The sequence below is a fragment of the Eulemur rufifrons genome, chromosome 14, assembly GCF_041146395.1.
Source record: "Eulemur rufifrons isolate Redbay chromosome 14, OSU_ERuf_1, whole genome shotgun sequence".
Lineage (NCBI taxonomy): Eukaryota > Metazoa > Chordata > Mammalia > Primates > Lemuridae > Eulemur > Eulemur rufifrons.
In genome coordinates this window covers 16,097,294-16,124,713 of record NC_090996.1, presented here as the reverse complement: position 1 = coordinate 16,124,713, position 27,420 = coordinate 16,097,294, and the positions used below count along the sequence as shown (strand labels likewise).

Below are 27,420 nucleotides of genomic sequence, written 5' to 3'. Positions count from 1 at the left end.
CAAGGCGCAGCATACCACCAGGAACACAGGCGCCCAGCTGTTGGCATCTGGACACAGCACTGGCCACAGGGATATTTAGGAAACAGAAGAAGTCCTGCACGCGAACACCCTTGGATAGATCTTTTCTAACAAAAGCCAGAAATCGAGAATTATCTCAGTCAACGCCACCAGATCCAAGACGGAACAGAACGTGCACATTCACATTCACAGGAATCTAACAAGCCCCCGCGCAGGCCAACGAGCACACGCCAGTGTGCTGATCTGGACGGACGAAGAAGAGCCAGGAGCCCGACCGTCCCCTCAGGGAGGAGGCGTGGACTCTCTTCACGGACCCCATGCAGGTCCTGACCACGCCTTGGCGTGTGCACAGCGTGGCTGGCCTGCGGGGGTGAAAGACGACGGCAGAGGCACGGCCTGCGCGGTGGGGCCGGAACCCGCCCCAGGCTCGCCTTCCGGGTGCCTGCTGTGTCCGCAGCTCACCTCCATCAGAAAAAAAGAAAAAACGCCTCCATGTAAAGGTTGGGACTGCGTGAGATTTAAGGACTAGCATGGGGAGAACCAGCACCTGTGGAGGCCGAGGCGCCCGGTCAGGGACAAGGTCTTCTCATTCGCACGTCGTGGTTTATGACCCTCAAGTGCTTGTAAAAATTTTCTTCACACAGATTTTGCTTGTTGCTTACAGGCCTTAGTCCTGGGTATTTTATTTTATTACCTTTTTGTTGCTGCTGTCAATGGGGATATTTTCTTCTATTACCTAATTTATTTTTGTACATACGATTTTAAAATTTTGTTTCCATCCCTTTCCTCGATTCTGGTTGACGGCAGCATTTTCGGTTGATTCTCGTGGCACACCATGGTACCAGCTGCAGAGTGACAGTTTTCCCGTTTCAAATCTCCTTCCTGAGATTTATACCTCTGCTTTCTCTCCCTTGTCTAACTCAGCATCTCCGGAGTGACAGTAGGTGACACTTGTGATATTGGACAGCCTTAAGTTGTCTGTGGCTCCGGAAACCGGATCTAATAGTTCCTTATTTACAGCATGTCAGCTTTTGGTTGAAATAGATATATCTTATTATGCTAAAAATTACCCATATTTCACATTTTATCGAGAGTTTTTAATCAAGACTGAATCTTGGATTTTGTCAAATGCTTTTCCAGCAAATGTGGAAAGCAATTCCCACAAAGTAAAACCCTAAAATCAAGCTAACAGGCCAATCCTGGAATAAACCCTACTGCATATGGTATGTTTTCATGTGCTGTTAAAGTTCACTCCTAATACCAGGTCTGTCCGGAAAGCATCCAGCCATGTGATAGGCAAAGTAGAGACATTTGCTGAAAAAGATACAAGAAACATTGTACAAAGGACAAGGAAGCCTCAGTCCCCTTCAAAGGAGGCACGTAGGGATCTCACACAGTTCTCCCAGTGTCTCTTAACCCGCACACGTTCACCATTCTTGGGTGTTCTGCTTGGTGCAGGCCTCCCAGAGATGGATCACTTTCAACACATTCTCAATCACATTTGAAACGTTTGTGCCACAACTTTATTTGGGTTGCACTCATTGCATCGTCCCCGAAAGCCTTCTAAGTCATCCAAATAGCTTCTGCAGAGGTATGTTCAAGCTTAACGCAGAATTTGATGCAGATTCATTGCCCTACCCGCTCAGTCATTTTGAATGCGACGGCTACTGGGCACACACGCTCACTCAGCGGCGTCAGCGCCCCACTGACTGCCAGTACAGTGCGTGTGAGAACAGGCACACGAGCACACACAGGCCTGAGAGATCTCTGCAGCTGTGGGTGTCAATGCAACGCTCTCCCCCAAAAGCAGCTCCCCTCTTCTCGCCACACTCCACAAGCTTATACGGTTTTCAATGTGTCTGTACTTTGAAGATCTGGTAGAATTTGTGAAGAGCTAGCGATTTTGTGACAACTTTATTCTACAATAATTGGTCTGTTTAAAATTTCTCTTTTGATGTCAATACTGATAGATTACATTTTCCTAAAAACTATTCACTTCATACAGATTTGTAAATTTATTTAAATGGAGTTCTGATATAATTCATAATTCTTTTTATAGAATTAAGGTAGACCTCAATTCTTTTTAGATTTTTTTTTTTTTTTTTTTTGCTTTTACTGATTTCCTGTCCCATTGAGGCACAACTTACAGTAAAGTGCCAAAATCTCATGTGCACAGCCTGGTGACTTTTCACACGTCTACACCTGTGTAACCACTACTGAAGTCAAGACAGAATTCTAAGCATGCACAAAAGCTCTCTCCTGCCCCCTTCCAGTCAAGAACTCCAAGGTAATTAGTCTTATTTCTTATTTTGGGTGGCAATGCTTTCTATTAATTTTTTATTAGAATTGTGAATAATTCATATGTTTTATTGGTTTTATTTCAAACAACAGGCATCTTTGACTTATTATTTCTACCATTTTTCACTTTCCTATTAAATTCAGCTTTGATCTTTACAAATTCCTCCCTTTTGTTTTACTAAGGTTTATTTTACTTTCATTCTCTGACTTCTTGAGCCAGAGGTTTAATCCATATATATTCATGCTTTCTTGTTCAATGATATAAATATTTAAACTCTTGAATTTAGATGTTTCCCACAGGCTCTGATGAGAAGTGTTTTCATTACAATTATTTTGTAGATTTTTCTGCACTTTTGAATTGCATTTCTTCTTTGAACCAAGAATTGTTTAAGATAGAGTCTTTTGTTCTGTTTTTTTTTTGTTTTGTGTTTTAATTTCTATGTGTTAGGAGCCTTTTTCTGGTTTTGTTCTTGACTTAAAATTTTATGACATGAAAGAGAAGTTGTATCAGTTCTACTTACCTGACTTTCTAAAGGTTTTCTTTATTACCTAACATTTGATTAATCTTTTTGAATGTTTATGAGCACTTTTTAAATAGAGTGTGTTCTCTAGTTTGGGGGATAAGAGTTTTACATATACATGTTTTATATATATTATATGCATATTCTATTTGTCCATTATCCTTTGCCTACTCGATATATCATGGATTAGGAAGTAAGAGAGATTCCCCTACTATCGGTGCCTTCGACGCTCTCCCTCCCTCGATGTCTCTTCATTCTTGCTCTTCTGAGCAGCAGTGCCACGTTACTGGACACCTCGCTACTGAAAATCGCCTGCCTTTGTTTTCTGTGACGCTTTCCGGCTTGAACTCAAACTCAACTGCATCAAGATGACAGCTTCTGCTATTACATGTCTGCAACTCCCAGACTGCCTTCGCAACCTGTATTTTCTAACGTTTTTGGTTTTGTTTTGCAATCCAATCAGAAAGACTTTTCCTTTGAGTAAGAGAGTTTAGTCCATTTGTATTTTGACGTATGTTTGTATTTATTTCTATTGTCTTATGTTGTCATGCATTCTGTGTATAGCTTTCAAAACTATATCATGCTGTGGCCTTTTTCATTGTGTTTGCTTTCCTATATGTAATTCTCTTGCTATTTAGTAAAGTTTGTGGTTTTTGTTCTGGTTGCTTTTATAACTCCAGCTTTATGTCGTACTTATCCTTTCCTGTTTTAGACAGTACCTGTTACAGCTCCTATGTCGAGTGCCTGACTATGAACTACAGCGTCCTTCTTACTCTTCACCTTTGTACAGTTTGTGACCGGACGGGGATGCCCAGCGTGAACACTGTCCCTGGGTGTATCTGTGAGGATGTTTCTGGAAGCATCACTGGGCTTGGCCGACCGCCCTTCTCATGTGGGCAGGCTCCGCCCGATCCCTTGAGGGCCTGAACAGAACAAGCAGCAGAGGGGGTGAGGATCCCTCCCCTGCGGACTCTGCCCGAGCTGGGGCACCTCACCTGGTCCCACACCTGACAGGGGCTTCCGACATCGGCCTCTGCCTCTCAGGCCTGCAGACTTGGACTGAGCTGCACCACCAGCTTTTCTAGGTCTCAGCTTTCAGACGCAGATCGTAGGACTTCTCAGCCTCCATGATTATGTTAGCCAATTCCTCATAATCAATCAGTCAATCTCTCTCGACAGACGCATGGATAGATAGGTCAATCCCATTGATTCTGTTTCTCTAGAGAACCCAACACACGGTTCGATATACTTTTACTACTTGATGTTATCTTTGAATGGCTGTTTTCATCTTCAGCCATTAACAATGACAAAACCATTTTTGTGTTCTCTCCCTTCTCCTATCTCAACCTTTTTATTAAATATGTAAATTCTCTATTACCAGAACATATAACATTGCATTGACATTGTCTTCCTAACTTCTGTGCTGGTTTAATCTTCCACTTAAACACACGAACCTCCTGCTGGTCCTTCCCAGTCGATTTTTCGGTCATCACATCCTGCGCCCCTTCCGATTTGCCATCCTTCCTGATTTTGTCTTCCTCTCCTGTCCTGTGATCTCCCTGTTACGTCTCCTCCTCGGGTCTTACCATCTCTTCTCTTGCTTATACTTTGCTCAAGCTTCACGGAATCCATTTCTATTTCTTGCAAAATGTTTGGATACCATTTTCATCAGCTCAATGGCAGTGGCTGTTTCTGCCAAACTTTTCTACCATTTGTTTTCCTACTTCTCTCCTTTGACCTTACACAAACGTGTGGTTTTAAGCTGTCTTCATTACTCACCATTGAAGGCGAGTTTTATTAAGTCCAGCTTTATGCACAAAGTTCACAGCGGGGAAAGGATAGGCCGTTTTCTTATTTCTAAGAAATCTAATCAGATGGTTGTGTTGCAAGTCCCACAGGCCCCCCCAGCAGGAAGGCGGGGGAGCTGTGAGTTTGCGTCACAGCAAACATCCTCCTTTCCTGTGTTGGAGACACGGCTTCACAGACACCTGACTCCTCATTTGGCTCCAATGTCTGCTGCCCCAGCGATGCCCCAGCCCCCTGCTGCAAACTCAGGATTCAGGATTCCCCTCTCGCAGAGAAGGGGGCTCTGCCAGCGAAGAGAAGAGGGCTCCCTCCCCAGGGCATCCCATCTCAGCTCAACCTGTGCGCACATCTACCCACTGTGGTGACCACCTGTGCTGGGGGTCACCTGCCTCCCATTTGGGGCTTGGGTTTTAGCTGTACTTCTGTCCTGCCACAATTTAAGTGTGCCATTTTGGTTTTCATGTTTCTTGTTATTTTGGGGTGATTTCCAAGAAATGAGGGGGAAATGCTGACATATGTATGCCACAATGTTCAAGACAAAAATCAAGTCCTCCTATTTTAATTGGTAATTGCAGACTCATAACTAACAAATTCTCAACTTTATTCTTACAGGGTTGATTCTTGCCACCCTTTGAGCCTGTGCCTGACACCCTGCCCAGACATGCCAGCAGACCCACCTGCCGGGGGCTGTCCCATGGCCCATCTCAGCCCCACCCCATCCTCTCCTCACCTTCACCACCCTCCTGCCTGCAGGCCCAAAGACAGGGCAGTGGCTGCAAAAGGGGGTGATGCACAGCCCACACCTGCGGGCCGACCGTCCGTCTGCATTGACTCCTCACCACCTTTCACATTAGGCTGAAATGCCACCTTCTCCACCGATCCTTCCCCTATGACCCCGAATGCTCCCTCCCCTCCCCTGTCCGAACTGCCAGCTCCCACTCCTCTGGCCTCTCTAGCCCCCAGCTGCCCTCCATGACCACACACTCCACATTCTGCCTTACGATGACAACCGAGGTGTCTGGCTCTCTTCCCCACCAGCCCGGAACTCCCTGGGGGCTGATATGGCAACTTTCCAGTCCCCTGTTCCCAGCACAGAACCAGGCACACAGTAGGCGCCTCGTGCATTCACGCAGGCAGGGGTGTACTCAGGCGCAGATGGCCACCGTGGACGTGATGACTGCTGTTTCCCCAGCGCGTGCAGCCCAGTGCGCCGCAGAGCTCGGGCCCAGAGAAAGCCCAGAGACAGCACAGGTGTGGAAAACTCGGGTGGTTTCCCAGAGGAGGCCAGAACAAATACAAAGGGAGTTAAGTCAATGCTGAAAGAAAAAGATCTAGAATTTGTTTATCCACTGGTCACCCAATTTAAGAAACTATTTAAAGATATCAATATTTGAAAGGAGGAGAACCCTGCTCAGTAAGAGGCAGGCTATGGGAAGATGAGAACCGAGTGGGGGTCCCGGGGTGGCCTCGGCAACAGCCTCAGCAGCCACTGCATCGCCCCCCATCCCCCGGGCCCTGGAGGCTCTGACCTGGCCCCGTGACCTCTCCTCTCCGGTCCTTCTCACTGAGACCTGGCAGCAACATGCGAGGGGTGCCCACATGGAGGGTCCGTGTGCAGGGCAGGGACACAACACCTGGGCACTTGGGGACGAGAGAGATATCTGTGATCCCTGGCACCCAGACTGTGTCCCCATCCCTCACCTGTAAGAGGGATGATACCACCCGGCCCTGAGGTTTCCACCTGAGTCTGGTAACCCAGATTAAAAGCCCAGCCCAGGCACGGCCAGAGCAGGGGCTCAATAAACGCTGAACTCTGCCCTGCCCAGGCCTGTTCCCGGCCCTTCTCCACCCACACGCAGCTTCTCCCCCACTCACAGTCTCACACTCGCTTTCGTGCACCCACGCGCACGTACACGCATCCACACACTCGCCGTCTCTCGCACACACACCTGCTCAGTGTCCCACCTCTCTCAGGCCCAGTTCCCTCACATGTCCTGAGGGCTGGACGGGGCCTGGGGGACCTGCCCCTGTTCCCGCAGGCCGGCCAGGCCTGCTCTGCGCTAGGAGGAGAGGTATTTGTCACCAGCTCCGTGCCAGCCAACATAAGCCTGTCCACGTGCTGCTCGTTGGCACGGGAAGGAGTGAAGAGAAAATTGGAAATGCACTAATATTGCCGTCTGCAACTACCTATTTCATACTTCACTGAGAAAAATCCGTACTTAGAGTTGGTTTGGGGAAAAAAAAAAAAGAACACAAGGAATAATTGGATCACATCTTCTGAGAGACCCCTAAATGCCTTAAAACCATGACGTCCCCATTTTAACACACACTTAGCTCCTGACAGAAAGGATTCCAAAGACGATGACTTTCTCAGGGCCTGGCTGCCACGGGCATCACGGGTCCCACACACGCCTCGCTGGGGGGAGCGCTGTGAGGCCCGTGGGGGCACGCTGGGCCGGGCCCTGACCGCCACTGCTGAAGAGCAGGTTTTCAGTCAGCCTGAATGCCTGCCCCCCGTTTCATATGCATGTCATCTCCCAGACAGCGTCACTGCCCATTTCCTATCTCTGAAATGAATACACAAGTTCATGGTCCTTTCTCTGGCTCACCCTCTGGAAGGAAGAGGCACAATTACCAGCAGTGCCTGCTCCAGGCGAACAGAGCACCAGAGAAGGGGCTTCCTGCGTGGTCCTGTGAGCCTGACTGCGCCCTCCCCTCGGGCTGGGTGTGGGCGGGAGCAGTAAGGCCCCCCAGCTCGGAGATCCTGAAGTTCCCCAGGCTCTGCTGCAGGAGGCAGGCTGGCTGTTCTGCAGGGGAGAAGGCTGAGGCCAAGGCGAGTTAAACACCCTCTCGAGGCCGTGTGGGCACCGTGGCAGTCTGCGCCCCCTGACTCCAGCCAAACACGCTGCAGGGAGGCTCCATAGCTGAGACCCCCAGTCGTGCAGGCAGGAGGGGGTGCCGTCCCTAGAGGGCTGCTGCGCCTGGCCCCGTCCCACCGAGGACAACGCACAGTGGGAAGAGCTCAGGCCACAGTGTCACAGAGACCTGGTGTTGAGTCCCAGCCCCACCACTTGTCCTGTATAACACTATAAACTGTAATAAAACTCTCTGAGCCATTGTTTCTCCACTTCCACACAGGGGTAATGATGTCTACACCATTGGACTGCTCAAGCAAAAAATTAGTTCTGCTCTGGGATCCTGGCCTGGTCATCTTGTGGGGCAAAGTTCTTGCCCTGGGTGGCCTCACAAGCTCAGCCTCTTCCCTTGCCGTGGGCCCTGAGGACACCATGCAGGGAGGGGCTTCCAGCAGGGTCCTGTGGCACCTGGGCATCTGCCACGCAACTGGGATGCAGCAAAGGTCTCCCGCCAGGCTACATGGTGGTCCCAGCTGTGGCAGATGTGGGGCCCATGCCAGCTCACCTACACCAGGACTTTGGGGGTCCTGAGGCCCCACTGTGCACTGTGGTGGGGAGGCCAGCAGTGCCTGGTCAGGACCTGGGGCCTATAACTCAGGGAACTGCAGCAAAGGGTGCGGAGCTTTGGGTTCTAGTTTCAGACACCCGAAGCCAGGCCTCCCCAGGTTTGGATCAAGCCCAGGAATTGAGGGGTGACACTGCCTTTATTTATTAATTTGTTTATTAAATGAGACAAGTTCTCTCTCTCTGTTGCCCAGGCCACAGTGCAGTGGCATCATCACAGCTCACTGCAGCCTCCAACTCCTGAGCTCAAGCGATCCTCCTGCCTCAGCCTCTCAAGTAGCTGGGACTACAGGTGCCCACCACTACGCCCAGATAATTTTCCTATTTTATTATTTTTTTTTTTGGAAGAGACGGGGTCACTATGTTACTCAGTCTGGTCTCGAACTCCTGCTGATCCTCCCACCTCAGCCTCCCAGAGTGCTGGGATTACAGGTGTGAGACATTGCACCCAGGTGACGCTGCCTTTAAATATCACCTATACCTGGGGTCAGACGTCTCCCACCGGAAAGGGCCAGGAAGCCACCTGGCCTCCGCAGGGCAGCACAGCAGCCACAGGCAACAAACACACGGGCGTGGCTGGAGAGCCAGCACAGTCTCACTCACACAAACCTGCTGTGGGCTGAAGGCTGCCCACCCCGACCTAGACCAGATCACACCGTTACCGTACTGACAAGGAACAGAGCAGCTGGGGACAAAGACCAGAAAGCTGAAGAACAGATCAAAGTCACTCTGAAATCACAGCCCAGCAGCACTCACTCACGCCTGCTCTCTGTCACTGCAGCCTTCCCGTCCCATATGTCCCTGTTCTCACCACCAGGGAGGGGAGACACCCAGGAGCCTGGGCCAAACAGGACTCGGCTTCACCCTACCCAAGGGGGCAAGTGGCTACAGACCAGACACCCAGGTCAGGGTGCAGTGTCCACCCCTGCCCTGCCCTGTCCTGCCTGTCAGGGTGCAGTGTCCACTCAGGCTCCAAACCCTCCCTGTCCATCAGGGGCCCAGTATTTCTGGGTCACCAGCCTCCAGACACAGTCTTCCACTAAGAGATGGAAGAAGAATTTTACTCCCAAGGCCAGCTCCTCCCTTCTTCTCACTGGGGAGGGGAGGGTACTCCTTTGAGCCTCAAGCAGCCTGGCAGGGGCATAGAGAAGGCCACCAAAAGGGACACACCCAGCCTCCATGAGCCCTGGCTTGCTGGCCCCCAGTGAAGCCAGCCTGGTGAGTTCCTGGCTGTGTAGAGACAGCTACCCTCTGGACTCCTCTCTGTAGGATCCTCCCCCAGGGACCCAGGATGAGCTCGGCTCAGCCTACCTCCCATGCTTGCATCTAGCACGTCCCACTACCCGGTCCCAGGCTGCTCAGACTTCACATGGTCCTCGAAGGCCAGCTTTTCACTGAAGAATGGTGCTGACAGCAGCCAGCACAGTGGTTTTGAAGGGTGAGGCAGTACTTCACCCTTGGGGCCACTTTCTGGTTACCAATGCTGAGGGGGACTCCAGCAGCACTTGGGGAGCACGGATACAACATCCTGCAAGGTGGGAGGACACTCTTGCATGCTGCATGACCTCCAAACGTCCTGCCAACGTTTATGCAGGTGCAAAAGCTATTTATAGTGATCTGAGCCCAGCAGTAGAAACTAGCGCCTTTGATAAGGAAGCACGAAGTAATTTGGCACACTTTTAGTATCAATGAATTCTTTAGGAAGGCAGCTACAGTTATATGGAGGGAAGGGCATAGTTTCTGTTGTTCAGAACTCAACCACTGTCCATCACTTAAGAAACCTGCCTTGCTGGTGGTGCCAAGGCACTGGCACCCCCCACACAGCCCACCTGTGCCACTTAGAGCAGCCACCTTACAGCGATTCCACAGAGACGCAGTGATAATCGCCATAACCTCCAGTGTCCTCATGCCCCCGGGTTTGTACACTGAATATGTAGTATGTTAGTATAAATTTCTTTCCTTTGTTTGCCCTGTATCTAACACTAACACTTGAGACATTTCTGTACATCTCTTTTCCTTCTCCCTCCTTCATTCCCTCCCTTCCCTCTCTCTCTCTCTCTCTCTCTCTCTCTCAGTCTCACTCTGTTGCCCAGGCTGGAGTGCTGTGGCAAGATCACAGCTCACTGCAGCCTCCAACTCCCAGGCGCAAGCGATCCTGCCACTTGGCCTCCCGAGTAGCTGGGACTCCAGGCGTGCGCCCAGCTACGTATGCTGATTATTTCTAAAGCTGTGTGTGCAGACAGTGAGGAAGGGGACATTACAAATTACTTGTTATCAAATGAGTGGTGGGGCTGGTAGCTAAGAGCCACCCTGGTGGGCCACAATGTCACTTGGGGAACAGAGCCATCAGGGAGGCAAACAAACAAAATCCATGTGGCTGTACTTCCCCCTTCAGCTAGGCTATCCCCTGAGAAAGAACCTCAGGAACAAAACCTACAACGTCCCCACAGGCTGAGCAATGAACAGTCCGTTTACACCCTCTGGGGGTCCTAGCTACAAACCCGCAGCCCCTCAGAGAACACACCAAAGCCCCACACCTTCCACCACAGCTGAGGTCTTCCGGGGGCTGCTAAGAAGCAAAAGGTCCCTGAGAGAAGGTTCTCATCAGGGCCCGAGGGACACCCGGGTTGGCCCCGTCCACAATCTCTGGTGGGGCTAGGCCACAGGGCAGTCTCTGAGGACCGAATGCCAGCAGGGGGCTTTTCCCTTGGAGAGGGCCCTGTGCACACTTTGGGCATTCCTAGCGCCATGGCTGTCTCTGGAAGATCAATCTCTCTGCTCAAACCCTGCGCCCACACTGGGCTCCAGAGGGCCAGGTTACACTAAGTGCAGACCAAGTGTGTACCTGGGCCCTCTGCTCCTCTTCACCTGGCCCAGAGACAGCCACCTCCTCCCTGACATGACCCCGACGCCAGGCAAGAGCGAGAGCCCTGCCTCAACTGCCCAGAGGGGCCATTCCACCGTGACTGCTGTGACTCCTGCCCAGGGTCCCCTACGGGACCTTCTCTGTGCCCTCCTTGAACAAGGATGGAACTGAACCTCCTGACTGAAATAAACAATCACAGACAGAACACAGAAAACAAGGCTTTTCAAGTCACTGGACAGCAGCAAAGAACAGCAAAAGATGGAAAGCAGCAAGGTGAGCCCTGGTCCCGGCTCAATACCTTGAGCGAGTTCCAGGAGGCAGCACAGCCCCGCATGGAGGAACCACGGCCAGGAAGGCAGGAAGGCCAAAGCCACCAGCATGCACGGCACAGAGCCCCCCTCGAGGAGCAAGCCTTGGGGACACAGTGCAGCCCTCTCAAGTACTTAGCAGAACAGGGATTAGCACACGTGGTGAGGAAAGTCTCCAGGGCCGAGGACTGCACCACGTGGAACAACCAGAGAAAGCACACAGGGCCAAGGGCAGGGCCTGTCCTTGTCCACCAGCCCAATAGCAAAACCTCATAATCCACAGGGATTGGGCAATCAGGAGTGTGGTGCCATTAGCCTTGGATAAGAACTGCTCCAGGACAGCCTGGCATATCATAAAAACACCACCTGAAAGGCCCAACCGTTTCCAAGTAACTTAACTGCACACCTGAACAAAGTGCAAGAATATTTACAGGAGAACAAAAGCATCCAGCTTAATACGATAAAATGCACACTGTATGGTATCAAATCAAAACATAAAGAGGCAAAAAAAAAAAAGGCACATAATGAGAAAAAAAATCAATCAAAAGCAACTTAGAACCTATACAGGTGTTAGAATTAGCAATTAATGTAGCTAAAAATCCATATTTTATAAAGTTCAAAAGAGACATGGAAGAAAAATAAAAAGACCCAACCAAATTTATGTAAATGGAAACTACAATGTCTGAAATTTAAAAACATATGTCTGATTTTAATGGCATATTAGATTTTATTAAAGAAAAAAACCAAGGAACTTGAAGACACAGCAAAAGATACTAGTCAACAGGAAAATAGGGAGGAAAAAATCATTTTTAAAAATGAATTCAAGCATCCTAAATGAGGTTAACTGGAGTCTCTGAAGGAGAACTTTGCAAAATGATAGCAACAAAAAATTCACAGATCTAAGAAACTCAAAAAGCCCCAAGCATAAGAAACACGAAGAAAAATCTGAAGCACATCCTAATCAAATGCTCAAAACGGTGATAAAGGAACAGTCTTAAAAGCAATCAGAGAAACAGGCACGTTATGTAAGAGAGGTAGGACAGTGACGACGACAGCAGACTTGCTGTCGGAAACAATGCAAGCAGGAAGTCAGTGGAACAACGCCTTTGAAGTCCTGAAAAAAAAAACACAAAACAAAACTATCAACCAAGAAGTGAAGATTAACAAAACTGACACATCTTTGGCTAGACTACGAAAAGAAAGGAAAAGAATAAAGTTAGCAAACTCAGAAATGAGAGGGGGGAACATTACTGCCGACCTTACCTAAACAGAAAGGATTATGAGAGGAAACTAGGAGCAACTACATGCCTCTTAGACGTTAGACACACAGATGAAATGGACAGATTCCTAAGACCACAGCAATTACTTCAAGAAGACACAGAGAATCTCTCCAGACCTAACAACAAGAGACTAAATCAGTAATCTAAGATTTCCCAACCGCCCCCCCCCAATATTACATATATACCCAGGACCATATGGTTTCACTGATGAAGTCTACCAAACATTTAAAGAAGAAAGGCTGCACACGGTGGCTCATGCCTGTAATCCTAGCACATTGGGAGGCTCAGGCAGGAGGACCACTTGAGCCTAGGAGTTGGAGACCAGGCTGAGCAACATAGCGAGACCCTGTCTCTACAAAAAATTAAAAAATTAGCCAAGCATGGTGGTGCGCACCTGTACTTCCAGCTCCTCAGGAGGTTAAGGCAAGAAGATAATGGGACCCCAGGAGTTTGAGGCTGCAGTGAGCTATGATGATGCCACTGCATTCCAGCCTGGGTAACAAAGCAAGACTCTGTCTGAAAACAAACAAACAACAATAAAAAAACTAATGGCCCTGATGAATATAGAAGTAAACATCCTCAACAAGATACTAGCAAATTGAATCTAGCAGGATCTTAAAAGAATTGTACACCAAAACTAAGTGGGATTTATACCAGGAATGCAAGGGTGGTTGAAAATAGAAAAATCCATTAATGTAATACACCACATCAATAGAGTGAAGGAAAAACCCACATGATCATGGCAAACGAGATGGAAAAGGTGTAAGACAAATCCAGTGCTCCCTCATGATAAAACACTCATAAGCCAGGGATGCAAAGGAACTCCTGCAACAGGATAAAGGGTACGTAAGAAACACTCACAGCTGAGATCACACTGAATGATGAAAAATGAAAGCTTTCCCCTGAAATCAGGATCAAGATACAAAGGTTCACCTTTACCCCTGCTATTCAACATTGCACAGGAATTTCTAGCCAGGGCAATTAGGTAAGAACAAGAAACAAAAGGCATCCAAATTGGAAAGGAAGAGGTAAAATTACCCTTATACACAGATGACATGTTATATACAGAAAATCCTAAAGAATGAAAAAAATTCTATTAGAGCTAATAAAACAAAGTCAGCAAAGTTGCTGGAGACAAGATAAACATGAAAAAATAAGTGGCATTTCTATATATTAGCAATGAACAATCCAACAAAGGAATCAAGAAAACAGTTTCATTCACAGTAGCCATCAAAGAGAATAAAATACTTATGAACAAGTTTAACCAAGGAGGTGAAAGACTTGTATCCTGAAAACAATAAAACATTGCTCAAAGAAATTAAAGCAAACTTAAATAAATGGAAAGACTTTCTGTGTTCCTGGGTTGGAATACTTAATATTGTTAAGATGGCAATACTCCCCCCAAGTGCTCTAAGATTTAATGCAATCACTGTTAAAATCCGAGGTGTCTCTTTTGCAGAAATGGAAAAGTTGATCCTGAAATTCATATGAGACTGCAAGAGACCCCCAAACAGCAAGCCAGTCTTGGGGGAAGAAAAAGAGGAAGTCAAAAGATTCACACCCATTTCAAAACCTACTCCAAAGCTACAGTAATCAAGGCAGTGCGGTACCAGCGTAAGGACAGACACAGATTCACGGAATAGAACTGACAATCCAGAAATAAACCCACACATCTATGGTCAGCTGGTTTTCCACAAGGGTGTCACAACCACTGAATAGGGAAAGAACAGTCTCTTCCACAAACGGTGTTGAGACAAACAAAAGTCCACATGCAGAAGAATGAAGTTGGGCCCTCATCTAACACTATTCAAAAACTAACACAAAATGGATCAAAACCTTAGAGCTAAAATCATAAAATTCACAGAAGGAAACATCAGAGTGAATGATCTTGACCTTGGATCTGGCAATGGTTTCTTAGATATGCCACCAAAATTATAACAATAACAAAATAGATAAAATGTACTCCAACAGAACTTTTATGCTCTTTGGCATGTCAATTTTTGTACACCAAAGAGCATTATCACTAGATGAAAAGACAATCCACAGACTGGGGAAAATATCTGCAAATTATCTATCTGATAAGGGTCCAGTATCTGGAATATATAAAGAACTCTTCCATCTAAACAACAAAAAGACAACCCAATTTAAAAATGGGCAAGGTCTTTGAACAGACGTTTCTCCAAAGCAGATATGCAAATGGCCAACAAGCTCACGAAGAGAAGCTCAGCATCATTTGTCATCAGGGATACAAACCAAAACTGCACTGTGATGTCACCTCATGCCCGCTAGGACGGCTCTAATGAAAACAAACAAACAGAAAATAACAAGTGTTACTGTCACTTCTCTCAGTCCTAATACTGGTAAGTTGTATCTTCTCTTTTTTTCTTCTTTTTACTCTGACTAGAAGTTTATTAATTGTATTGATCTCAGAGAACCAAATTTTGGTCTCATTTATAGAACTGAATGGTGGACTGAGATGAAACAACATCTTGATTTTGGGTGGGGGCCACAGGCAGTTTTCCTGAGAAGGGAGCAAAAACCAGTGCACAGGTTCAGTGAGTGCAGAGACCCCAGGGGGTGGGAGCCACCTGCCACTGAAACACGGGCTCTCAAGCCACTGGTGGACGGCCCAGACACCCAGAATGGAACAGAAGGTAGCAGACAGGGCTCCCTGGCACACCTCCAGCTTCAGTGTGGACCAGCCTCCTGAGGCCACCCCCATCCCTCCACCCACCCTCCCAAGGGTGCCCCATGTCTCTCTGGCCCCCTTGTGAGGGCACCTGCACTCCTCTGCCAGCAAGGTCCTGCCAGAGCTTCATGAAACTGTAACATTAACGGTGCTTGTGGCTCACCCTCTGGTACAGCATAACCTTTAGATAGAGGCCGTGTGCTCTGGTTTAGTTTGAGAGGATGCAGGGTTGATCCCAGGGCCTTACCTAATTCCACACAGTTGTGCTCCCTTCTCCCCAGCAGCAATCGTAGTGCTGCTGAGCTCTAGAGTGAGGACGCCACATGAGCACATCAGCCACGCTGTCACTCATGCGCCACACATCTCAGCCTCAGTCTGTGCCAAGGAACACAGATGGTGGTGATGGAGCTGAGGGCCAGGGCCATAGAGAGCTCAAGGGGCAAGGCAGGGGGCTGCATCTCAGGGATTCGGGTCTCTCCAGAACCCAATCTTGGTGGATGTTTCAGGTCTCCAAGAAAAGCGATGATGCTGAGATTAGAACTGGGAATCCCAGTCACAGGCCACCTTTCTGCTCAGCCCTGGATCCTCTGGCACCCAGGAAGGTCTCTGCAGCGGCCGTTGCTTCTTGGTGAAGGGGCGGGAGGGATCTCGAGTCCACTCACCTCCCCCATCTCCACTCCAGCTGTAGGGAGATGCCAGGTGCAGTGGGCCATGGGCAGCCACCGATGCCCAGGTGTTTCCTCGTGAGAACAGCTGGGCACCTGAACTGGGACATCCCTTCTCCTCAGGAAAGGCAGCCCAGCTGGAGAGCACGTCCCAGAAGGGGTGGAGTCCACAAGGTTTTCCCTGCTCCAAGTCCAAAGTGCCCCCCTTCTCCTCACCCTGCCCCTCACCCCCAAAGAGGCTCACGAGTCACACGGCAGATGTGCAGACAGAGCTAGATGAAAAAGCAGCATGCATGTAACCGGAATTATAAAATACCCAGGACCAAACCTAATGAGAAACGTGTAAGTTTCGCTAGAAGAAAGTGATCACCCAAGTAAAGGCCAGAGGAGGAGACCTCAACACAGGGCCTCACATGCTCCCCGGGGGCAGATGCTGCAAAGAGCCGCTGTTCCGTGTTAGTCTATAAACCAAGGCAATTCCAAGAGGGCTTCTGTGGAACTTGGTAAACTAACTCTAAAGACTACCTGGAAGAAAAGAGATGAAAATATCTGAGATAATTCTGAGAAAGAAAATAATAAAAAGGTCGTGCCACATCAAACACACCATGAGGCTCTGTTTGCTCTTGTACATGAGCTGCTGTACCTGTCCAGATAAAAGCAGGCTTATTCCGCCTTGGGATTTTTCTTCTGTCTTGTGCAGGGGGAGTGGGGAATCCAAATATTTTCTATAACCAAGGGCCAGAAATTACACCATTAGAAATTTATTTTGTGGGCCAAGAATACTCCTTTTCAATAGCCAAAGTAATCCTAGGCAAAAAGAACAAAATTGGAGGTATCACATTACCTGACTTCAAATTATACTACAAGGCTACAGGAACCCAAACAGCATGGTACTGGTAGAAAAGCAGAGACATAGACCAATGGAACAGAATGGAGAACCCAGAAATACAACCATATAGCTACAAACCAGACAAAAACATACACTGGGAAAGGACACACTATTCAATAAATAGTCCTGGAAAAATTAGCCACATGCAGAAGAATGAAACTGGATTCCTATCTCTCACTATATACAAAAATTAACTTAAGATGGATTAAAGACTTAAATGTAAGACCTGAAACAATGAAAATTCTAGAAGAAAACCTAGGAAAAATTCTTCTGGATGTTGGCCTAAGAAAAGAATTCATGACTAAGACCCCAAAAACAAACACAACAAAAACAAAAATAGACAAATAGGACTTAATTAAACTAAAGAGAAATAATCAAAAGAGTAAACAGACAATCAGAGTAGGAGAAAATATTTGCACAAGGCAGATGGGAAGAGTGCTTCTGCCTCCCAGAGGGTAGCACCGGGGTGAGCTGGGGGAATGGCCAGCCTGGTTTCCAGGGGGAGTGAGGCTCTGCGAGACTGAGGATGTTCTAGGAGCAGGAACAGCACAAGGAACCACATGGACGGGCACAAGAGGATGATGTGGTCAGACTGGCAAGGGCGGCTTCGGTGGAGAGGATGTCGCTGGCGTGTAAGGGGCAGGCCCCCCTGAGGTGCTTAGGGACTAGGTGAAGATCTAAGTACCTGCAGCAAGAAGGACAGGCAGGTGTCACAGACTGACTGTGCCCCCATCCATACACTGAAATCCTGGGAGGTCATCAGGCCATAAGGGCAGAGCCCAGACAGCTCTCTCACCCCTTCCCCTGCTGAGGGAACAGCGAGAAAGCACTGCGCAGAACCAGGAAGCCTTGCCGGATGCCAAGCCAGCCAGCCCGTCAATAGTGGACTCCCAGCCTCCAGAACTGTGAGCGCCAAATCTGTTCTGTTACAGCAGCTGAACAAACTGAGACACACAGCCAGAGTCTGTTTCCTCAGCACGATGGCCAAGAAGAGGTGCTTGGTAAATATTTGCTGAATTAGACACATTTACCTCAAATGCAAGGGGCATTTAAAGCCAACCAGTTTGATGTGATGCCTGCCTTGGTCTGTGCCAGCACACACTGAGAATGTGCCTGAAAACAGAGAAACTTCAACCGGGTACGTGCAGAGGGCCCTGACCCAGTCTCCACTGGGGCCAGCTAGAGAAAGAGCAGGCTTATATCCTCACTCAGCAACACCTCACTGCAAAGCCTGGATCTTTTCAAATACATGAACTCATCTAGCCTTGCAAGGCTTCCGAGGAACTGTCATTCTCTCTCCACCCTCAGGACAAGGTAGTGGGCCTGTCTGTGGTCACACAGCAGGTGAGTCATCAGGTGTGGCTTAGGACAGGGGGCCGGGCCCCAGCCCATGTGGGATGAAGAGTAGGTACAGAAGCTCCACGGTGGGGTGCAGGAGAGGCTGTATCCAGGGGCTGGGGGACAAGGACAATCACATGAGGCCACGGGCCCAGACTTTGGGGCATTCCCCAGACCTGCTCTGGACACAGCCCTGGCCCCAAAAGCCTTTCCAAGCTCAGGATACTCACACCACGGCACATGGGGACAGGCATGCTGGTGGGGCATGAACTGAACTAGATGCCCGAAATCACAAGGCTGCCACCAGCCCGTGCAGAGGCCGCCCCTCCTGACCCCAGGGCTTGTCTCCCCCAGCAAGCCCAGCATGCACGAGGCTCTTCAGTCATAGAGGTGCTTAGTCATGTGGTGGGACAGATCCGGAAAGAGAAATGAGGCACGATCAGTCACTGAACCAGCAGGTTTTTATAACAATTTACCGGGAGGCGGCTGGCCATGCTGGAGGACTGTGATAAGACCAGACTGCAGGCGGGGGAGCAGAATGATGATGATTAGTGAGCACTGAGGAACGCTCACTTCTGCTCCACCCACCACCCTCGGTACCAGCCATGCGTGCCTCCTCGGGTGCGTGTGTCCCTACACATCTCCACGCAGCCCCACAGATCTCTACACGGCCTTGCAGATCTCCACACGGCCCTGCACATCTCCGCACAGTCCTGGGGTGGGCACAGCCCCGCAGAGCTATGCACAGCCCTGGGGTGGGCACAGCCCCGCAGAGCTATGCGCAGTCCTGGGGTGGGCACAGCCCCGCAGAGCTATGCACAGCCATCACTGCAGTCTCTTCAGAGTAAGCAGTGCTTGCGCCCTCACCTTCCCACAAGAAGCCTGAGGCTCCGGAGGTCGAGTGCCTGCCAGAGGAGAGGTCCACAGAGCACTGGGCCCTGGGGACCTGCCCTGCTGGTAGCCGCCAGGTTTCACCATCTGCCCATAAAGCCTGTGCTGTCGGGACACAGAGCAGGACTCGACACCCTGCCCGTTTTAGAGATGGAACAAAGAAGGGTGAGCGACAGGAAGTGTATGGCCAGGCCTGGTGCCCCTTTCGGGGGGCTGACTCACCTCAGATGCCCCTGGGGGTAAGGGTGGGCCAAGCAGGAACTGCTGAGGCAACACGGAATTCAAGGAAGATGACTGCTTAATCACACGGAGGTATGAGCAGTGCAATTCCTCTAAATCAGAAAATAAATCTTCAACCCTCACTCCCTGAAGTATATAAAATATTAGAGGATTTTTTTATGGTTGTAATCAAAGGACTCATTTCTCCAGCCACTGCTGGCCATATCTAATTAGGGTGAGGTATGTTAATGATACAACTATGGCCCAGGACATCTTTCCTTGTGATAGTAATTGCATTTAAAGAAAAAAAGCATGAATTGTACTTATGCTTACTAATTAGTATGGGTTTCCTAACTAATAACAGAAAGTCAAACTGCCTTTGTCTTGTCATCTGCAATTAGCTAAAGATGTTTAAATTTTTCTTCTTATTCTCCTAAACAGCAAACTGACTTTGGGTCAGCAGACAGAGGGTAAAGGAGCTGCAGGCTGGCAGACGGTGCACACACCAGGCTGCATCCCCACCCGCCACGGACGGAGAGTGTGAGGGACGCAGTCGGCGATGCCCTGGACGTGTGTTGCTCTAGCTATCCCAGGGACTACAGTGCCTCTTTCCCAGACAGCGCCACTGCCAAGGCTGACAGAGCCAGACCCGAGGCCAGCTCCAGCCCTCCCCCGTCTCACGGTGAGCCCCGGCCACTCACCTGTCCTCACTCTCTGGTTCCTCCACCATAAAATGAACAGCTGGTCGGTCCTGTAGTGTACGTCAGCAGCAGGAACTTCCCCCACGCAGAATCACTTGGGTTTTATTGGTAACCCGGGAGAGAACACCAGTGACACTGAGGGGCTCTGATTTACACATAGGAGGGAGACCTGCAGCCCACCCTGCACAGCCGAGGGGGGCGGGCGGTCGGGCCCAGGCCAGCGCCCATCACGGCTCCCACGGCCCTGCACTTGCTGGGCACCTCTCTACCCGATCCCTCCCCTAAAGGCACAGTGTGAGGCAAGAGGGACACAGAGCCAAGGAGACACCTCGAATCCTTGGGAGCCAGTCTGTGGGGACTTCAACTCAGGACAAAAGGACGAGGCCAGGAACACAAGCTTAAAGCTGAAAAAGAAGTCCAATGAGCCAGCAGCAAACAGCCTGAGTGTGGAAGAGAAAAGGTGGAGAGAACATGCTGGGGGTCTGGAGGAGGAAGAACACGGAACGTTCCAGGAGCTGATTACCCAGCCACATGTGGCTACTAAAAGTGATTAAAATCAAGCCATTAAGATTTTCAGCAGCCCTAGTTACAATTACACCAGTGACCAGTGGCTACTGTGCTGGCTGGGCCGGACAGAGAACATTCCCACTGGGCAGAGCGCTCCACTGGACAGCCCTGCCTACCCTCAGGCTCTGTCATGCTCTGGCCAAACCTCCTTCAATGAGCTGCGATGGTGTCAGGAGGTCCCCCAACCAGGTGAGAGGTCTGGGGCTGGCCAAGGCCACACAGGTAATTCATGGCAGAGCCAGAACTGGAACACAATCTGCCGGCCCCAGGCTTCCCAAACCCCAGACGACCATCCCCCATGGTCAAGGCAAGGGCTTCCTGGGGCAGCAGAGGACATCCCAGCCCAGGAGGCTCACACCCCTGTGAGCACCCCCGAGCACTGCCATTTCCCAGTTTCCTTTTAACTGGGAGAGAGGAGAGAGAAGTCAAATAAACAACAGGAAGTAAGCTAAGGACTGGACAGGTACAGGCGAAGATTACACACTTGTCTGAGGAGGCAGCTCCAGGCCTGAAGACAATCAGCAGGAGGCGCTGCAGAGCCGGTCTATCTACATGGAGGCCTGGCGTCCCCAATGCAGAGAACCCACTCAGATGGAGCCCCAGGTCCCACCCATCGTGCTGGGCTGCAGGAGTGACCCCAGGGAGCTCACATCCACCAGCAGCTCCCCACTGACCACCAGCCCCAAGGTTCCCTGGTACCGGGGGTGGGGGCCTCTGAACTGAGGTGCCAGCCCTGCTGACGTCAGAGGTCCCTGGGAGAGAAGTACTGTCATGACCTCCCTGTGAGTCCCCGGGAGACCTGCGCTGCACTGTGCCCAACCCGCCTCGGCGCCCAAGGCCAGTTCCTGTCCTCCCTGCTCCCCGAGGAGGGACCTGGATTAGCAGTTTCCCCAAAACCACCCTGGCGCTGGGAGAAGGGCTGACATCAAGGTCAAGGTGTCAGCTCTGAGGCAGCCAGGCTTCTGTGGAAAAGAGGGTCCGGATGCAAGGACAGCCACAGGCTCAGCCTCGATGCCCAGGCTTGGCGTGTGCTGGGCACAACTCCATCTCTAATGCTTCCTGGCCTCACGCACAGCGGGAAACACGGCCCCGGGCATGTTCCAGTTCAGGTCAACACCGAGGAAACCCAGCATGTCTACACAGAGGACAGCCCAGCCCCAGCTTCTCAAAGTCAACAGGAAACACCCTTATTTCAAGAGCCTGGATGCTCAGTGAACAAGAAGGAAGCACTAACAGTCCACAGGCTTGGAAAGCAGGAAGGCCACGCTGGCTGGTCCCACCGCCACGAAACACCCACAGAGCTGGGAAGGCTACAGCGTCCCCGTTAACCACCTACACGCTCAGTCACCGGACTCCACAGTGTGCAGAGCTCTCCGTCACCCGCCATGCGCTGCTGCTGGTGCGTCAGATGCCACAGTCTACTCAGCTCTCCCGCCAGGGAGCATTCTGAACCACCCTCGCTGAAGGTCGGGGGCTCACCCAACAGTTATGATGGGTTCCCCCTCAAATCGCTTTAGCAGTGACTGCTCACTGCAGAAAACACATGGAAAAAACAAAACCACCGCTCACTGGTATTTCTACAGTCCAAAGGTAAACGTGGCTCACACTCAGGTTTAAGAAGCACACACAGTAAACACTGCACTGCGACTGCCTGAGAGCTGCTCTCCCTCTCTCTGGAAGGGCGTCACCTCACCGCCTCTCCGGCGCGCTTCTCACCTGCACACCTGGCCCTGGTTAAGCCCGTGAGCCAATGTTCACCTGAGCACGGCAGAGACAAACGACTGACCAGTCCTGCTCCCAGCTCACCCGCACATCTCAGAGGGGCCCAGGGGCTCCGGACCGGCCAGCCCCTCCCAACAGACCCCTTCCCGGCCTGCCTGGCACTGTGCTTCAGACCAGCAGAGGCAAGAGCCAGCACTAGTGCCTGCGGTGCGTGTGCCTCCCGCCTGCTCCTGGACGCCTCAGCCCGGCCCCGGCCTTGTCACACACCCCTCCCCACTGGGCTCCCACGGCCGTCAGGTGGAATAAATCTCTCTCCATCCAGCTCAAGCCGCCCTTCGGGCCCTTCAAGCCAACCCCTCACAAGTGCTATCAGTGCTACAGCTCCCGGCCTCCCTGGAAACAGCTCCCACGGAGATCATCAATCGCCTGGCCCCAACCCTCTGCTTCTCTCTCAGGTCCTTGTGGCAGGGTCTGATGGAGTTGGTCGCTCTCCACTCAAACACTTCCTGCTCCAGGGCTCTGTGAATGACCTGCCCTCCCCGGGGTGCCCTGACTCACGCTGCTCCCCCCGGACCAGATGGGGGATGCTGGAGCTGGGCCCAGAGGCTCGAGCCTCAGGTGCTGCCTTCTCTGCTACCTTCTCACTCCTGAGGACGGAAATGTGCAGGCCTCACCTCGAGGGCCCAGGCTGGGGTGTCCACCCATTAGCAGGTGCCCCAGGCTGCTGGGATTTCCCTCCAGCCCCCACCCCACACCACGACCCCACCCAGGCCAGAACACCGCAGTCCTCCTGGATTCCCGGCCTCATGCTCCACCGCACTGCATCTGCCTGCAGTGCAGCCGAACTGACCACACCACTGCGGTGTGTGGTGGACACACGCTCCCCCAGCCACGGCCTCTCCACAGCAGCCAGGCACCCCCATAAAGATGGAAACAAGGTCTTGCCCCTGCCACCTCCAGCCCCATAAAATCATGTCCTCACCACGGCCACAGGCCTGCCCAGCTTGACCCCCGAGACAGCCTGCTGGCACTCGCTTCCATGTCCCCACCCCCACTGTCCCAGGGCACACCGGCCTCTTCCAGTCCCAGGGCCCAGACTCCTGGCTGTACAGCCACAGACACACCATCAGAGCCCTGAGCACAGCCAACCCGGGCTCCAGTGCTGGGCCCAGCCTTGCCGCCACCCTCGCCCCAGTGCCCTGGCCCCCCAGGGGGCAGGTTTCTGACCCTCCCAACCCTGCACCACAGGAAGGACCAACAATAATGACCACAGCTGCAACCATGACAGGCTGTGTGGCTGTCTCCACAACTTAAAAAGCAAGTTCATTTCAACTGGCCCTCACCGTGCCCCTGCCAAGTACGGGGTGAAGGCTCTAAGTCAGAGAGCCGGGACCCCTGCCCAGGGCTCAGGCTGGCAAGGAAGGACACGGAACAGGAGCCTCAACCTGAGATGCCGGTCCTGAGCCCGCCCCAATGCCGATAGTGCCTCCCTGGTAGCACACGTGGCCTGGAGCCTCCCTGTGTCCTGCCCAGACAAGGCCAAGGCCAGGGAAGCATGGTGTGGGCTTACATCTGGTTTAGACCAAATAGCTTCAAAAACAAAGCCCATTTGTCTCCTGAAATGGTCAGAAAGCCTTTTGATACTAGAGATCGAGACAACCAAGGAGAGCCCCAGCGGAGGTCACCAGTGAGCTTGTGCCGCATGAGCTGGGCCACAGCCAAACTAAGCGAGCACAGGGCTGACACGATCTGGGGAGAAAACACACCTTCAAAGCACGCCTGCATAATCAGCAGAGAAATAAAACTGCACGTGGCAAATAAACACATGCTAACGAAGACCCTACATCTTTGGGTGCACACAGAGTGAAGGCCGAGCCCAGGCTGAGGCAGCTGTCCCTGCTGGTGACAGGCCCTGTGTGGACGGGCGGGGGCCAGGGATGCTGGGGCACTGACACCACTTTGGCAGCTCCAGGCTCCTCGAGGCCCACACGGTGTTCAAATCTGCTTTGTCTCAACAGCATGACCTTGTACGGCACACAGTTCCAAGCAGGGGAGGCTCTGCCCAGGCCACGCACACTCTGCTACTGGGAGAGAAGGGACCCACACCCTTATGCCTGCAGGATAAGTCCTGATGGGGACAGGACGGGACAAGTTCCTGCTGGGGACCCAGGATCCAAGGTGTCCTAAACCCGGACTTCCCTCTGTCACAGAGTCAACACACAAGCGCCGTGTCAGGACTTACCATGTCCGCTCTTTGTTTCTGGCCTCCCAGCTCCTCCAGGGCCTGTGACAGCTGAGCCTGTAAGAGGAGACAGAAAGTGGGTCAGAGGCTGTAGACCACCCAGGCCTCTGCTCCTGCCTGTAGTGGACGTACCTCCCACCACCCCATGATCCCTGCTCCCTGCTGAGCAAATGGGGTCCCAGGGGTTGGGCAGCGGGCAGCTGGCATGGTGGGCAGGGCCAGAACTGCTGCCCAGGTAACTAGGTGGGCAGCAGGCGGCACAGCAAAATGCAAAGTCTACCCCTAAGACCTGCCTCTGGAAACTGACTACGAGTGGCAGGTAGACATGAGGTGTCCTGAGATGGACCATGGGACTGTGGAGGACAGGGGAGGTGTCTAGGACGGGTTCCAGCACCCAAGGGAGAGGGGGAACAGCTCACCTCCTTCTGCAGCCTCATGCTCTGGAAGAACTGATTAAGGCGACCTTCCTGACAGAGACCATGTCTCAGAAAGTCTCTGAAGCTGCCCACCCATGGCAGGTACCATATAGGACCCCAGGGTAGAGAGAGCCACCCCCACACACACACTGCCCCAAGGATGCCTGGCCTACCCCTCACTAAGAGTTGGGACTCAAGGGCAGCCTGGACTGTCTCAGCCAACAGGGCCATGCTGGGGCCTGAGAACCTGGCAGCCTTTTCTGTCCAGGGGGCCTCACCGAATACCTAGTCTGCGCCATGGAGCTAAATCCTTGCACCCACAACCTTGACAGGCTGCCCTGGCCTTCGCGGGAGCAGTCCCAGTTACAGGGTGCACGATCCCAGGACCACATGCAGGAGCTCACAAGGCAGCCGGGCTCAGGCCTGGGCCAGTCTCACTGGCGTGAAAGCCATGGGGATGAGCATGCCCCAGAGCAGGAACACAGGTGCCAATCAGGCACACTGTCCTCTGCCCCCCAGCCTCTCCTAGAGAGGCCTTGGCCTTGAAGCTCAGGAATGAGGTTGGCCTCTAGAGTCACAGGCTCAAAAAATGAGACTAGATTATGTACTTCTCCCAGAAAATAATGCAAACTAAACCTACCCAGTGAGCTGCACGGCCACTGCTGGGAAACTGTGGCAGGTGTCTCCACCAGCCATGACGCAGAAGCACTCTCCATCTCTCACTCCCACGGGGTGTGAGTGGCCACATGGCACTGAGTATGGGTACCCATCTCCCAGAGGGGACTGGCCCTGCCCAGGGAAGGCTGGACTCAGACTCAGCCCTGTAAACGTTCTGTTGCTCTCCTGTACCGTCCCCTGGGCAGGGTGACAGACCACCAGCAGCGACAGACACGTCATGCATGTGGTCACCTCTTCCAGGAACCCTCCACAGGCACCCCCGCATCAGCTCCTGAAGGCCTGCAGGAAGGAGAAACTCGAATGCTGCGGCACCGGGGGCTGTGGGGGCAGGTCCCTCTGCACAACCACGTCTTTCTAAAGCCCAGCCAAACTCCAGACACCGGGCATTTACTTCCTGGGCACGGGTCCCCGTGTACTAGGCCAGGGTGTGGGGAAAGCACATGGCCCCTCTGTGGCCCTGTGTGACCCAATGCTCATAGGACTGAGGCTGCAACAGAAGGGAGGCACTGGCAACCCTGGGAAAAATCATTACCATGACAACACAGCCTCCTGGAACAAGATTTCCAAAACCAAGCCAAACAGCAACAAGAACCAAAACCCACCCGTGAAGAAGCCAGTACCAAGGCTGAGTTCTTACGGACAAGGGAGGACATTCCTCAAAGTCGACCACTTCAGCCCCACCTCTGCCCAATTGTCAGGGGTTTGGCACAGCTGCCAGGCGAGCTGGGGAGAGGCAGGGGCATGGCGACCTCACCAGGCAGGAAGTGATGTGCTCTGTAAATGCTCCAAGACCCACGAGCTAACGGCACACAAATACTTAAACCGAGAGGACGAGATCAACCGAGCGGAGCCAGGAGCAGCCTGGCCTGGAGCACCACAGCCTCCTGCTGCGGGCGGGTGGCTGGCAAGAAGTGAGGGGATGCCTTCGGGAGGCAGCGCCAGCCCGGACCACCTCCTCTGGGACCCGCTGCAGTCAGAGGCACCGAGGGCAGACCAGTTGTCTGTAGAAGGCTCCCCAAGAGCCACCAGGCCACCTTACTGCTGACATGCTCACTGGCCCACCTGCCCACTCCTGGGAGGTGGGTTTTCTTACTGGTCTTCCTTCAGGAAGGAAGAAACCGAGGCTCGGAAATGAAGCCACACCCAATCCTGCCCAGCAGTCAGTGACGGGGGCAGGATTGGGGCCCAGGGCTCTCTCTTTCCAACACACTCAAACTGGTGACAGCAGCACTGCCGGAGCCCCTGCCGCTGTCCCCCTGCCCCAGGGGACACTCCTATACCATACAGGACACCACACTCTCCCTACCCGAGCAGCACCATGAAAACACAGCACAACAGAAACACGGGCACAAGATGCGAACAGACATTTCCCAGAAAAGGAAACGCATATGGCCGGGAAACACATGACAAGGTAATCAACATTGTTATTAATTAGGAAAATGCAAATCAAGACCAACAATAAAATACCACTTTGCATTCATTTGATTGGCAAAAATTAAGTATCCTGGAAATACTAAGAGTCAGTAAGTATATAAATCAATTGAATCTTATATACATCGATGGTGGGAATGAAAACTATTAATAGTAAATTACTTTGTAAAATAACTTGCCATTTCCTTAGTGTTTAACATTTGCATGCGCTGTAACTCAGTGACCCTACCCCGAGGTATACATTCAGAGAAACTGTTACACGAGCCCGCAGCAGGTGCGCACCAAGCTCTCCTCACCTGCTCTGCGAGAGAAAAAAATCTGAAACACGCAAGACGCCCATCAGCAAGAGAACAAGAAGCTGAATGTGTTTATGCAGCAGGACACTCTGCCACAGGC

General features: G+C 51.6%; 1 protein-coding gene across 2 annotated transcripts in view; it reads right to left on the bottom strand.

Annotated features, from left to right (window-relative positions):
• MAD1L1 (mitotic arrest deficient 1 like 1) overlaps window positions 1–27,420 on the bottom strand; it is a 368,629-nt gene that overhangs the window by 140,101 nt on the left and 201,108 nt on the right. For both annotated transcript variants that reach the window (XM_069486644.1, XM_069486645.1), the window contains exon 14: window positions 24,500–24,556. In XM_069486644.1, coding sequence (XP_069342745.1) covers window positions 24,500–24,556 — 57 coding nt within the window. The remainder of the gene's footprint in view (window positions 1–24,499; window positions 24,557–27,420) is intronic.